The following is a 12,580-nucleotide window of genomic DNA, read 5'->3' on the forward strand; positions in this document are numbered from 1 at the left end:
ATATCTGATGCAGACAATTGTGAAAATTATACCTCGGGGCCGGCTTGGAAGCGTCTGACACCCTTCAAAAATTAAGAGAGTGGTGGAGGGGTGAAGAAGAAAAAAAATGGATGAAGGTGAAAAAAAAAAAAAGAAAGGGAAAAGCAGCAGTGAGAAGCAGCAGCAAAAAAGCCGATGTACCCAGCAAAAATCCATTTCACGAGAGACTATAAAAAGTGAGTGAGCAGGCCAGTAGTGAAGCAGAAGAGGTGGGTGCTGGGAGCCCTGGTAGCAGAGAGACGCAACCGGTGAAAGCAGCAGCAGCAGCTACCACAGCAAATGCAAACACAGCAGCAACACTGTCCAGACTACCTCAAACTGTCCATCTGTCTGTCCCTTGTTCCTAAGCTGTCCTCTCCAGGTGTGGTCACCTTTTCACAGCTTCTCAAGGCATTGTTCTATATTATGCACTACATCATGTTAGGCTATTACCATTACTCTTATTTCTGATTCTCCTCCCCCTTTTTAAATGAATTTGTTGACTTCTATTATCACCATGTTCCCATGTCATTTCTTGCCTCTTTGATGATGCATTCCTGCTTTGAAGGTGTGTGTGCGCTAGTATCTGATAAATAGGTATAGCCATACACCACTATGCTTAGAATTAAAGAGGTAGCAGCTGTTGATTAGAAGCAATATTTTTAAAAAAGCAATATTTATTTGGATTTGAGAAATGGAGAGAATAGCAGGTTGAAGATTTTGCTTCTTTTTTTTTTCTACCTGCCAAGTACATTCAGGTACAAAAGAACTGTGAGCCCTCCAGGGACATAAAAATACCTGAATGTACACCATGTTGATCTTTGGGCTTCAAGGCATTATATAAATAACAATAAGAATTGCACTACTACTACTTATTATTATTTTAAAAAAAAGATTCAAAAATGTGTGATAGAGCAGCAGAAGTGGAGTTACCCACTAAGAATGTGTTCAAGGACAGGTTTGGGCTTAGTCGCAATTTAATTGTCCATCAGATGTTCAAGGACTTCATGCACATATATTCTTCAGTGCAAAGGAATGAATGGGAAGAGGAAACTAACAATCTGTGTCATGGAGAAAAGCACAGACTAAACCCTCCAGCCATGTGCTCTACATGCAGCCGGCCAGGGATTGGGAGACTAGAAAAGTGGCTAGGTAGCAGTTTTAGTTTGTGCTGACACTGCTGCAGAGGGGAAAAGCCCTGCTTCTAAATAGACTAGTGGGACTTATCCTGACTTGTGCATTTTCAGAAACACACAATGTACGTGCAGAGTGCCTTTAGATCTTTGTTTTTTTTTTTTTTTAAATTGCATAAGATGAACGTTATCAGTTAATAGTCTAATACTGATTTTTATGATCCCTGCTAAAATGGTTGTCAATTCACTTCAATATAGACAGTAAAGCAACAGGTTTGGAAAATATCACAAAAACCAGAAGTATTACACGTGCAATGAATTTTTTCTTCCAGACACTTTTAAGATGAAGCAATTTAGGCTCCTTTAGTATGACACAGTTTTCTGGTAAAAGTCATGTTATGTTTAAACAGTTACTGCATAACTAAAAGGAATATTCAGTTAAGGATGTGCTCCTGCCTTGACTGACATCACTACACAATGAAACAGCTTCCGTCTGATGAGAGACCAGGAAAAGTCACAGCTTGAGTGATGCAGTCTATTCCAATCAGTAACAGGAGCAGACATAGAGAATGACAAGGGGACGGGGAACCGCAGTAACCGTGAGGATGGGGACAGAGCGGGAACAGATCCCACAGGGACAGGGACAGAGCCCACAGGGTCAGGGACAAACTTTGTCCCCGTATCATTTTCTAGTTGGAAGGGTAGAGGGTGGTGATGGTGGGAAGGAGGGTTATTATAGCTGCTCATTGTTATTATTGTTTTCTATTTGTAATTTATACACAACAGTTGCACAGCATATTGTTCCTTTTTATACGTTAATAAAAAGATTTAAATATAAAATCATAAGTATTCATGGCTTCTGCAGATGACTTATTGACTTATAAGTGCATTAACTCTGCAGCTCCTCAGTACCTCTCCACTCTCATCTCTCCCTACACTCCTCCCCGGGAACTCCGTTCACTGGGTAAATCTCTCTTATCTGCACCCTTCTCCTCCACCGCTAACTCCAGACTCCGTTCCTTTTATCTTGCTGCACCATATGCCTGGAATAGACTTCCTGAGGCGGGACGTCAAGTTCCATCTCTGGCCGTCTTCAAATCTAAGCTAAAAGCCCACCTTTTTGATGCTGCTTTTAACTCCTAACCCTTATTCACTTGTTCAGAACCCTTATTTTATCATCCTCATTTTTAATATTCCTTTATCTCTTATTTGTCCTGTTTGTCTGTCCTAATTAGATTGTAAGTTCTGTCGAGCAGGGACTGTCTTTTCATGTTCAAGTGTACAGCACTATGTATGTCTAGTAGCGCTATAGAAATGATAAGTAGTAGTAGTAGTATGACGACAAAGAGCCCACGGGGACAGGGACAAACTTTGTCCCCATGTCATTCTCTAAGCAGACATGAAACTGACTCAGCTCTGGAGGAATGCAGTGTCACCAACATGTATCGCCTCACGTGTGCATTAGACTACCAGAGACTGAGGATACTATTTTAAAGCTCTCAGATCACAATCTGCTTCCCCTCCCTTGGTCCTACCTATTTTAGCTCCTTTCTTCAGAAGGGTTACCACCACCGAAGTGTTGCGACATCCCACAGCCCGGTCCAGAGGACGCATGCCACTGTAATCCACATGCTCAATCATAGCGCCATGATCCACCAGAAACTGAACCTGAAACAGAAAGATAAGACTACGAATGCAAACGTGCAAATTTAAAAAATGCCAGGGGTTTCAATTCTAGTTTTCTACTTTAAGCAAAGCTACGATGTTAGGAAAAGGATTGATACTGCTCAGTTTTGGGAACATTTTAATCTTAAAACAGCTAATGATCCTATATTCTTTACTGATAATTGGAATCAGTTAGCTGAAGTAGTTCTTAATAAAATTGCTCCATTATATAAAAAGACCAATTGTGATAAACAGAAAAAGAAATGGTTTTATGCAGACCTTTTACAGTTGAAACAGAAATGATGTATCTTGAAAAAAAGATCCCAGTATGCAGAATAAATTAAATTGGAGAAAGGAAATTTCCGACTATAAACACAAACTGACAGAAGCAAGGAAAAAATTACTATTCTAAATACATTGGAACTGGCATTTCAGATACTAAAAAATTATTTCAATTAGTGTCCACTTTGACTAATACTCAAGAAATAACAGTCATGGGCTTTCAAATAAGTCCCCTTCAGCTAATCAATTAGCAGATTATTTTCAAAACAAAGCTCAAACAATTAAGCCTCAATTTGTTAATTCTACAAATATAGCAGATTTAGATATGGTTGCCTATATTAGAGAGACAATATCTGTGAATCAACTTTGGACAGAATTTTCTTGCCCGTATCAGTCTGATTTGATAACATTGTTTACTAAGGGCTCCTTTTACAAAGATGTGCTAGCATTTTTAGTGTGCGCTAAACACTAACATGCCCATTATATTCCTATGAAACAAAAATTGATCCCAAAATTAACTCCCTGATGAAAATCATCAAATGTCAAAAAATGGAACCAGAGAATAGTAAAGTGGAAACAAAATATAGATAGAACATTGATCCCACCCTTGAAACAACAAATGGATAACACATTTTTTTGAACAGATTTGGAGAGTTCTCAGAGTATTGACTCACCCAAATGAGACTACACACAAGTGATTTAAATCTCTAAGGGTGGTTGAGCACCTTTTGGAAAATTCTTTATTTAGTTATTCACTACTGTGTGGCTTTGTGAACGATTTGTAAAAAACAAAAAATAAAAACCAAGGAGAAGTTCTATGATTGAGATGCTCAACCACCCTTAGAGATTTAAATCACTTGTGTGTAGTCTCGTTTGGGGTGGGGTCAATGTTCTATCTATATTTTGTTTCCACTTTACTATTCTCTGGTTACATTTTTTGACATTATATTCCTATGGGCATCTTAGTATTTGGCGCACATGAATTTTTAAAGTGTGGTAGAAACACTAGCGCACCTTTATAAAAGACCCCCTAAGTATGTTAATTCTTATTGTCAGTTAGATGTCTGCCCCCCTTATTTGATGAAAAAGGCTCCATCTGAATTTAAGCTATTTGTTCAGGAATGGTTACACTACTTCCTATCTATAGGAAGTTTTCCATCTCGCATGAATGAGATTATACATAGTCCTATTTTGAAAGATCCCAGGGAACCACTGAATATAGTATCAAATTATAGGCCAGTTGTTTCAATACCTCTATTTGTAAAAATCATGGAAGGTCTCGTAGCTATGTAACAGTCTCAGTATGGAAGCCTTTGATGTTCTCTTGGTGCCATTCGATTTAAATGCTGCCTTTGACACTTTGGATCATTCCATTTTTATTGGCAAGATTATTTGAGACTGGTGTTTGTGGTACAGCTCTATATTGGCTTCAATCCTTTTTGGAAGGTAGAAGACAGCTGATTCTTGTTGGGTCAGATCTTTTGGAACCTAAGACTCTGTTTTTCGGAGTACCCCAGGGTGTTCTTATCATTATTGTTTAACTTGTATATTAGACCGGTGATTGATATTGCTTTGGATTATGGGCTTCATATTCATACTTTTGCTGATGATATTCAACTGTACGTTCCTTTTAGTGCTTCTCGTGATGGTCAACTTGACAAATGTTGTCTTGTTTGAATGCTATAAAGAATTGGATGACTAAGAACAAACTTCAGTTGAATATGGAGCTGTTCCTTTCCTTGTCCTGTAGTATTGTGGGACGGATCCACTGTATCAGTTAAGGATCATGCGTATAGTTTGGCGGTTGAGTTAAATGTGGGTCTCTCTTTTGATTTTCATATTTCTCATGTTGTTAGTTGTTCTTTTTATTATCTTCGCCAGCTTTGTTCAATTTGTTATTATTTTTCAGTTTCTGATTTTGCGCAGTTAGAGGTTCTTTTACCAAGCTGTGGGAAAAAGGGCCTTGTGCTAGTGGCAGGGGCCATTTTTCCCACGTGCCACAGCCATTTTTACTGCAGCAGGTAAAAAGACCTCAGGCACACATGGCCATGCGGTAAATCACAGTGAACCACTTATAGAGGTATTTGCGGTATATAAGAACCAGATTATGTTATGTAATGCTATTGATTTTTATGCTCAACCATTAAGCTATTGCTGACCTTTCTTTCTTTTTTTTGTAGTATACCATTACGTATATTGCAATTTTAAAATTTCCCTTTACATTCTCAGTAAATATTAGTGCATGCCCAGATCGAAGGTGAAGCACATTTGCAGCACAACTATGTGAGGATTTAGTGGGCTGATCTGCTTGGTATTCACTTCAGGACAGGTGCTGGCAGTGCAAAGCTACTCACCACCTCTGCATCACCATAAAAAGCTGCCAGATCCAGAGGCGTCCGTCCATTCTTGTCAGCATGGTCAGTAGCTGCTCCACTTTCCACCAGGGAGCGTACCACAGAAAGGTGCCCTTTCAGACAGGCCCAGCTAAGAGCAGTCAGTCCCTCTTTGTCCATCAGGGCTATTGATGCACCTGGAAAAAATTACAGTTATTACATTAGGCCTCTGCTGGATGAAGAAACCACTTTTGAAGAATACCTACATTGCTTAAGTTGGAGGGAGTTATCAGACTTTTCATGAATATCTAACTCCTTTTTTTTTTTTATGGTGAAAAGGAATCTCACCCCCTCTAATGATCCCTCTCACCAGCTGCCACCACTTCTGATTGGAGCAGATGAAAGGAGGAGGAGGAGAATGATAATGGGGATGTCTCTGGCTCTGTCCTTTTCTTTTACCATCAAGAGCTATACTAATACTTTGAACCATGAAGAAGCACAACACTGGCTCCCTGAAGCAGCCAACTATATGGTCCATGGCATCAGTACTTTTCTCCTCTTGCCAAGAAAGGTAGGAAAGGGAAAATGACACAAACTCAGTTGAGCAGGGCAGGAGCTGTTAGTTTTCATGATTCTGTAGAAACCTCACAAATGGTTAAATTTAAACCAAGTACATTGTCTACCAATACAGTTAAGGTAAGTTTTAAGATATTAATGTGGGATTTCAAAATAATGAATGGGATGGCTTCTCCTTATTTACAGAAGTTATCAGAAACTTATTGTCCTAATAGAAATTTAAGATCAAAGAGACATTTTCTGTCAAAACCTCCTTCAGTTCATAATTGCAGGTTAAAAGCGTCTGTCTTTTGGAACAAATTACCAAACTGAAATGGAACAGTTCTTATTAAATTTTTAGGAAGATGCTTAAAACCTGGTTATTTCAGGAGTATTTGATAAAATAAGGAAGGATACTAGGAATATTGCTGAATGTAATAGCTGTGGAAACTGGGTTGTATGACTGATTTGTTGAAATATATTTTATTGTACTAGGGTATGACGGATTCATTGAAATTTATTATAATCAGATTTATCATATTATGGATGTTGAAGCTTGATTTTTTTTTTTATTTTGTTAAACTTAAATAAAAAATTAGAATTTTTATATTGTTTTAATAATTTGTTTCTACAGATTGTAATCTGCCTTGAATTCAATTGCATTAAGTGTAACAGAAATTCTAATTTAAATTAAGGGGTCGATATTCAGCCTGAGACGGTAAGTGACTGACAAGCTGCTTTCAGTTGCACACTGAACCAACCATGGATATTCAACGCTAGGACATGTGTGACTCTTGGCAATGAACATCCAGGTATGACCACCAGTTAACCAGGCACTGGCTAATTTAAGACAGGTGCCTGGTTAATTCACTACAAAGTTAGCACAGTTGTTTTGCTGTCCCAACTTTATATAGCTACTTAGCAGGTTAGCGGACTGAAAATTGCCGCTAACTGCCTAAGTTTCCACTCTGCCCTAACTCCACCCCAGACTGCCCATAAACTAGCCACTGGTTGTTAGAGGGGATATTCAGTGGCACTGTCTGGTTAGGTACCGCTGAATATCTCTGGATAGCCCTACACGTGACCAGAAGCCTCTCCTGACTGTTTAATCACGTTGAATATTGACCTCTAATTCATTTACATTCCTTGCTGCAGCATCATGGGAGAGCAGGGACAAACCTTGCCCTAGTAAGAATTCCACAGTGTCCAGGTGCCCCTCCGAGGCTGCCATCATCAGAGGGGTCCGACCCTGCTTGTCTGCCATGTTTATATCAGCGCCATGTGTGAGCAGCAGGTCTACGATCTGCAAAAATACAGAAAGTAAAGATACCAGAAGATTTTAGCACTAGGGCAAGGATGTACGGCAAAGCAAACAACATAACCTTCAACCAGATATCATCAACTTCAGAGAAAACCCACTTAAGGAAGCAATATCGCCCATGTAGTTGAAAGCTGTTTAAAGATGTTTTCGATGGCAATAGGTGATGCCCAAAAAACTAGCTTATCCTGGAAATTCTTGTTTATGGGCTAGGGCACACGCCAGCAGGCTCCTCTTCTGCCCAAATGTTCTGTAACATGTACAATACTCATAGATAACAAACATGGCCAATTGCAAAATTAGATGGTTAATATCTGATAATCTGTCAGCATGTCACAATCCTTTTACTCATATATTCTGCACTAATTTCTCTTGACCTATCCTTTTTTTTTAAATAGATGTTTTTAACCGGGACACTTCTCTTAATTGAGCTTTGCACATTTATATCTATACAAGATAAACTGTAAAGCACCAATGATTATACAAACAGGATGTAAATCTTTTCTCTGCTCTTTCAAAATGAATAAAACCTACAGGGAATTCAAACATTGTTACCTGCCAATGTCCCTGCCGTACTGCACTGAATAAAGGGACCACACCACGTCTGTTTGGCTGAGCCACAGCTGCACCTTGCTCCAAAAGCAGACGACAAACCTCCAACTTGCCCCGCCCTGCCGCCGCCGTTAGTGCTGGAAGACAAACACACGGAACACGTGCATTTCAGAATGGTTTTGGATTGGTCAAGCAAGATGTTTTGTGCAGTGCTGTTTAAGATTCCCTCTCGATAACAAATAGGATTTTATGTACCTAGAAGTCTCAGGTATCAGGGTATATCAGAAGACTACAGCTTTAAATTACTTTAATAAACCTCCCCAGTGTATATTATTTCCTAATACTGTAAAGCAAACGCTCTCCACTCATTACAGGCCTTGTAGGGTGTAAATCAAACTTTATCCAAATTAAGATCCCTTCCAGTACGTCAGTTTGTTAATAAACATTACCACTAATGATCTTCTTTACAGCTGTCATGCAATGTAAAGCACTATTCCCCGGATTCTATATAGTGTGACTAAAGCTGCGCACGCAAATCCGGTCTTATTCTGGATTTGTGCGCACAACTTAATTAACGAGCCAATCAGTGCTGATAACTGCCACAACCAATTATTGACACTAATTGGCATTAATTAGAATTTATGCATACAACTGTCTAAGCGTATTCTGTAAAGTAATGCACGTAGACACTAAGAGGCATATTTTCAAAGCACTTAGCCTTCCAAAGTTCCATAGGTTTCTATGGAACTTTGGAAGGCTAAGTGCTTTGAAAATATGCCTCTAAGGCACCTAGTTCAAAAACACAGAATCACAAAGCCTCACAGGTTGTTGTGTGACCCTGCAAGTCCATACTTTATAAGTCCTGTGAGGCTTTGTGAGCTGTGTTTTTCTGGGGGTGAGCCTCTAAGTGTTTTCTTGAGAATTGACATTGAAGTTTTTTAATTCATATATGTGTATCCACTGATTTTTTTATGCATGATTTCTCATTTATGTTCTTTTCTTTTTTTTTTGAAGAATTGCCAAGAATTTGAATTAATATATGCATGTTTATTGATTTCTTATGCATGATGATTTTCTATACATGTTTTCTTTTTATTCATTTGTTTATATTTTATGGGGCCCTTTTACAGAGCAGCAGTAAGCCCAACACAGGTTTACCGCTTGCTCTTTCGGAACTACCGCTGGCACAACACGGCTACTGGCGGTAGTCCTGCCCCGAGCGCGCGCCATTTTCAAGGGAAAAACAAATACCCATGGAAATGGCTTTTGCAGCAGTAACCCAGTGGTAACCGAGCATCGCTGCACGCTGCCTGGTTACCGCTGGGTTAGTGCAAGAGCCCTTATCGCCACCTCATGGATGGCGGTAAGAGCTCTCTGCTGCACAGGCATGCAGTAAGGTTTCTCTAACCACATGGCCATGTGTGCTGGGGGCTTTTTTACACATTGTGGTAAAAAGGGCCCTGGTGTGCGGGAAAAACGGCCCTCACCGCCAGCACAGGGCCCTTTTCCCGTAGCTTGGTAAAAGGGCCCCTGTATTTTTAGTGTATGTGACCCCTGAGGCAGGTGGCCTTCTGCCAAAACATGGCCTTGTGTCGGGTTTTGCTTTTGTGAGGTGCTTTGCCAATAAAATTGTTATAACCACTATTGGGCTCTGGAGGTCTTTTGGTCCACCCCTATGTATTGTGTTGGACTATACATGGTGGTATTTGGCTCCTGTCTATTTCGTTGTATTTGACCTATGCACCTTCTATATATCTGAGGTGCTAGGATGGTACAGTCTATGAATAAGTGCAAGCCTGGTGTGTCAAATGCTAAAAGGAGTGGTCCAATTATGGGCAGTGTGGACCAGTTAAATTGTACCATGGCCATTTTGCCGCATGGATTGGGGCCACTGTGTTGCAAATGCCAGGGCCGGTTTTTAGTTCCAGTCAAACACTGATTTTACAGAGAACATCTTGGATGAGCATGGTGGAAAACAGTATATCATTTTATTAACTGGATATAAGGACTATTTTGACATTTTTGTGCTATGGCTGATCTTTAAGGCATGCTTTAAAAGAAGGCTAAGTGAGAAACAGATTTTCTAGCCTCTTCATGCATTCATGTTGTCTTTGTCCTTGACATATTTTAGTTTGGAGTTCAGCAACAAATTTCACAATGGATATTTATTTATTGATCCCATTTGATATACCGCACAAGGCCTACTCATAGGCATGTAGGCAGTTCACAAAGCTAAAAATCCAGATAGTATCAGAGGTGAAAGAAGAATTAAAACAGTAAAGGGAAGTAGGGTTATCATTTAGTCATGAGTGGGGAAGGATTCAGAGAACAGGTGGGACTTAAAAGGTTTTTTAAAAGCTGCAACTATGGTTTGATTTATGATGCAGAGGGTAAGGGCATTCCATAATTTGATTCTAGGGCAATGATTGTTGGCTTAAAAGCCAAGAGTTCACACCTCTCCATGCATAAGAAACCTTAGTACTAAGGGCATGTCTTGGTTTCTTATGCATGGAGTGATGATTTTGCGATGTGCAAGGGATTAAGCATTGCTGCTGCATATTGAAACCATTAGATATCAGAACACTTTTGACCCCTGACGCAGGTGCTGTGCTCCAAAACATGGCCCCTGTCAGGTCACTAATGGAAGATTGATTTTCAAGCTATACTATCAAAGGAAATGTGTCTCAATTTTGAAGGTTCTTGGTGCTTACATATATGGTACATGATAGCAGATAAAAGACCTGTTTGGTCCATCTAGTCTGCCCAATAAGAAACTCATTTTACATGGTATGCAATATTTTATATGTATACCCTAGCTTGATTTGTCCTTGCCATTTTCAGGGCGCAGACCGTAGAAGTCTGCCCAGCACTGTTCTTGTACTAAAAGTTCTGAAGCTAACGTTGAAGCCCTTTATAATTTACACTCCAGCCCACCCATATTTATTCAGTCACGATCAGGGCACAGACCGTAGTAGTCTGCACAGCACTGGTTTTGCTTCCCAATTACCGGTGTTGCCACCCAATCTCCGCTAACATTCCATGGATCCATTCCTTCTAAACAGGATTCCTTTGCATTTATCCCACACATGTTTGAATTCCACTACCATTACTTCTTTTTTGTTTTCTAGAGATCTACCTGCACTAGAAATAGTTTTCAAGGGTGATGATGCGGAGGAACTGAAAGAAATCTCAATGAACCTGGAAGATATACTGAGCCAAATCGACAAATTATGAGTAGTAAATAGGGCTTTTTTTGAGGGGGTACTTGGGGGTACTGAGTACGGGCACCTTTTCCATTGTCTGCTAAAATTGACCCATGGACCCTAAGTTTTAATGAAAGAGCTCAGGCTCTACACACCAATTCTGCCTTCTCTTAGATTCTGAGACTGGTTGCAGGGGGCCTGACACTCAGTGATCACCGCACCCCTGAAGGGTGGCCTAGCATTTGAGTACCAGCACCTTTTTTTACTAGAAAAAACACACTGGTAGTAAATCACCTGGACCCAATGGCATGAATCCAAGGGCAGTGGGATTTTTCTCTGGAATCTTTAGGATTTACTGTGTACATATGTAAATAAGATGGTTTGCTGTGCTGATTCTCTCTCTTCTTTACTTTCCTGTTTTAACTGGCATTCTTTATATTTTTTAATGCTATTGTAAACTGCCTAGAACTTTGCTTGAGCAGTATATCAAATTTTAATAAACTTGGAAAGAACTCAAACATGAAATTACTGGTCTGCTGTTAGTAATCTGTAACCTGTCAATGAAATAGTACCTTAAGATTGGAGGGTGGCCAATGTAACGCTGGTTTTTAAAAAGGGTTCCAGGGGGTGATCTAGGAAATTACAGACCAGTATGCCCGACATCAGTGCCAGGTAAAATATTGGAAACTATTATAAAGAATAAAATTACAGAACACATAAACAAGGTTTAATGGAACAGAGTCAGCATGGGTTCAGCCAAAGGAAATCTTGCTTCACCAATTTGCTGCATTTCTTTGAAGGCATGAACAAACATGTCGATAAAGGTGGACTGATAGATGTAGTGTATCTAGATTTTCAGAAAGCTTTTGACAAAGTTCCTCTTGAGAGACTCCTGAGAAAATTAAAGAGTCATGGGATAGGATGCAATGTTCTGTTGTGGATTAGGAATTGGTTATTGGACAGAAAACAGAGGGTAGGGTTAAATGGCCACTTTTCTCAATGGAGAAGGGTGAATAGTGGGGTGCCGCAGGGATCTGTACTGGGACTGGTGCTATTTAACATATTTATAAATGATCTGGAAATCAGAACAAGTGAAGTGATTAAATTTGCAGGTGACAGAAAACTATTCAAGGTTGTTAAAACTCATGTGGACTGTGAAAAATTGCAGGAAGACCTTAGGAAATTTGAAAACTGGGCATCCAAATGGCAGATGAAATTTAATGTGGACAAATGCAAAGTGATACACATTGGGAAAAACAATCCACATCATAGTTACCTGATGCTAGGATCCACCCTGGGGGTCAGCACCCAAGAAAAAGATCTAGGTGTCATTGTAGACAATATGCTGAAATCTTCTGTCCAGTGTGTGACGGCGGCCAAGAAAGCAAACAGGATGCTAGGAATTATTAGTAAAAGGGATGGTAAATAAGACAAAGAATACTATAATGCCTCTGTATCGCTCAATGGTGCGACCTCACCTTGAGTACTGTGTTCAGTTCTGATATCTCAAAAAAGATATAG

The 12,580-nt window shown here is 39.7% G+C and overlaps 1 protein-coding gene across 1 annotated transcript in view; it reads right to left on the reverse strand.

Moving 5' to 3' along the window:
* TANC2 (tetratricopeptide repeat, ankyrin repeat and coiled-coil containing 2) overlaps positions 1–12,580 on the reverse strand; it is a 931,529-nt gene that overhangs the window by 31,490 nt on the left and 887,459 nt on the right. Inside the window, exons 22-25 of the mRNA XM_030221414.1 lie at positions 7,860–7,993; positions 7,166–7,289; positions 5,453–5,628; positions 2,687–2,819 (exon numbers count right to left, since the gene is read on the reverse strand). Coding sequence (XP_030077274.1) covers positions 2,687–2,819; positions 5,453–5,628; positions 7,166–7,289; positions 7,860–7,993 — 567 coding nt within the window. The remainder of the gene's footprint in view (positions 1–2,686; positions 2,820–5,452; positions 5,629–7,165; positions 7,290–7,859; positions 7,994–12,580) is intronic.

This window comes from Microcaecilia unicolor, chromosome 12 (assembly GCF_901765095.1).
Source record: "Microcaecilia unicolor chromosome 12, aMicUni1.1, whole genome shotgun sequence".
In the NCBI taxonomy this organism is placed as follows: Eukaryota; Metazoa; Chordata; class Amphibia; order Gymnophiona; family Siphonopidae; genus Microcaecilia; species Microcaecilia unicolor.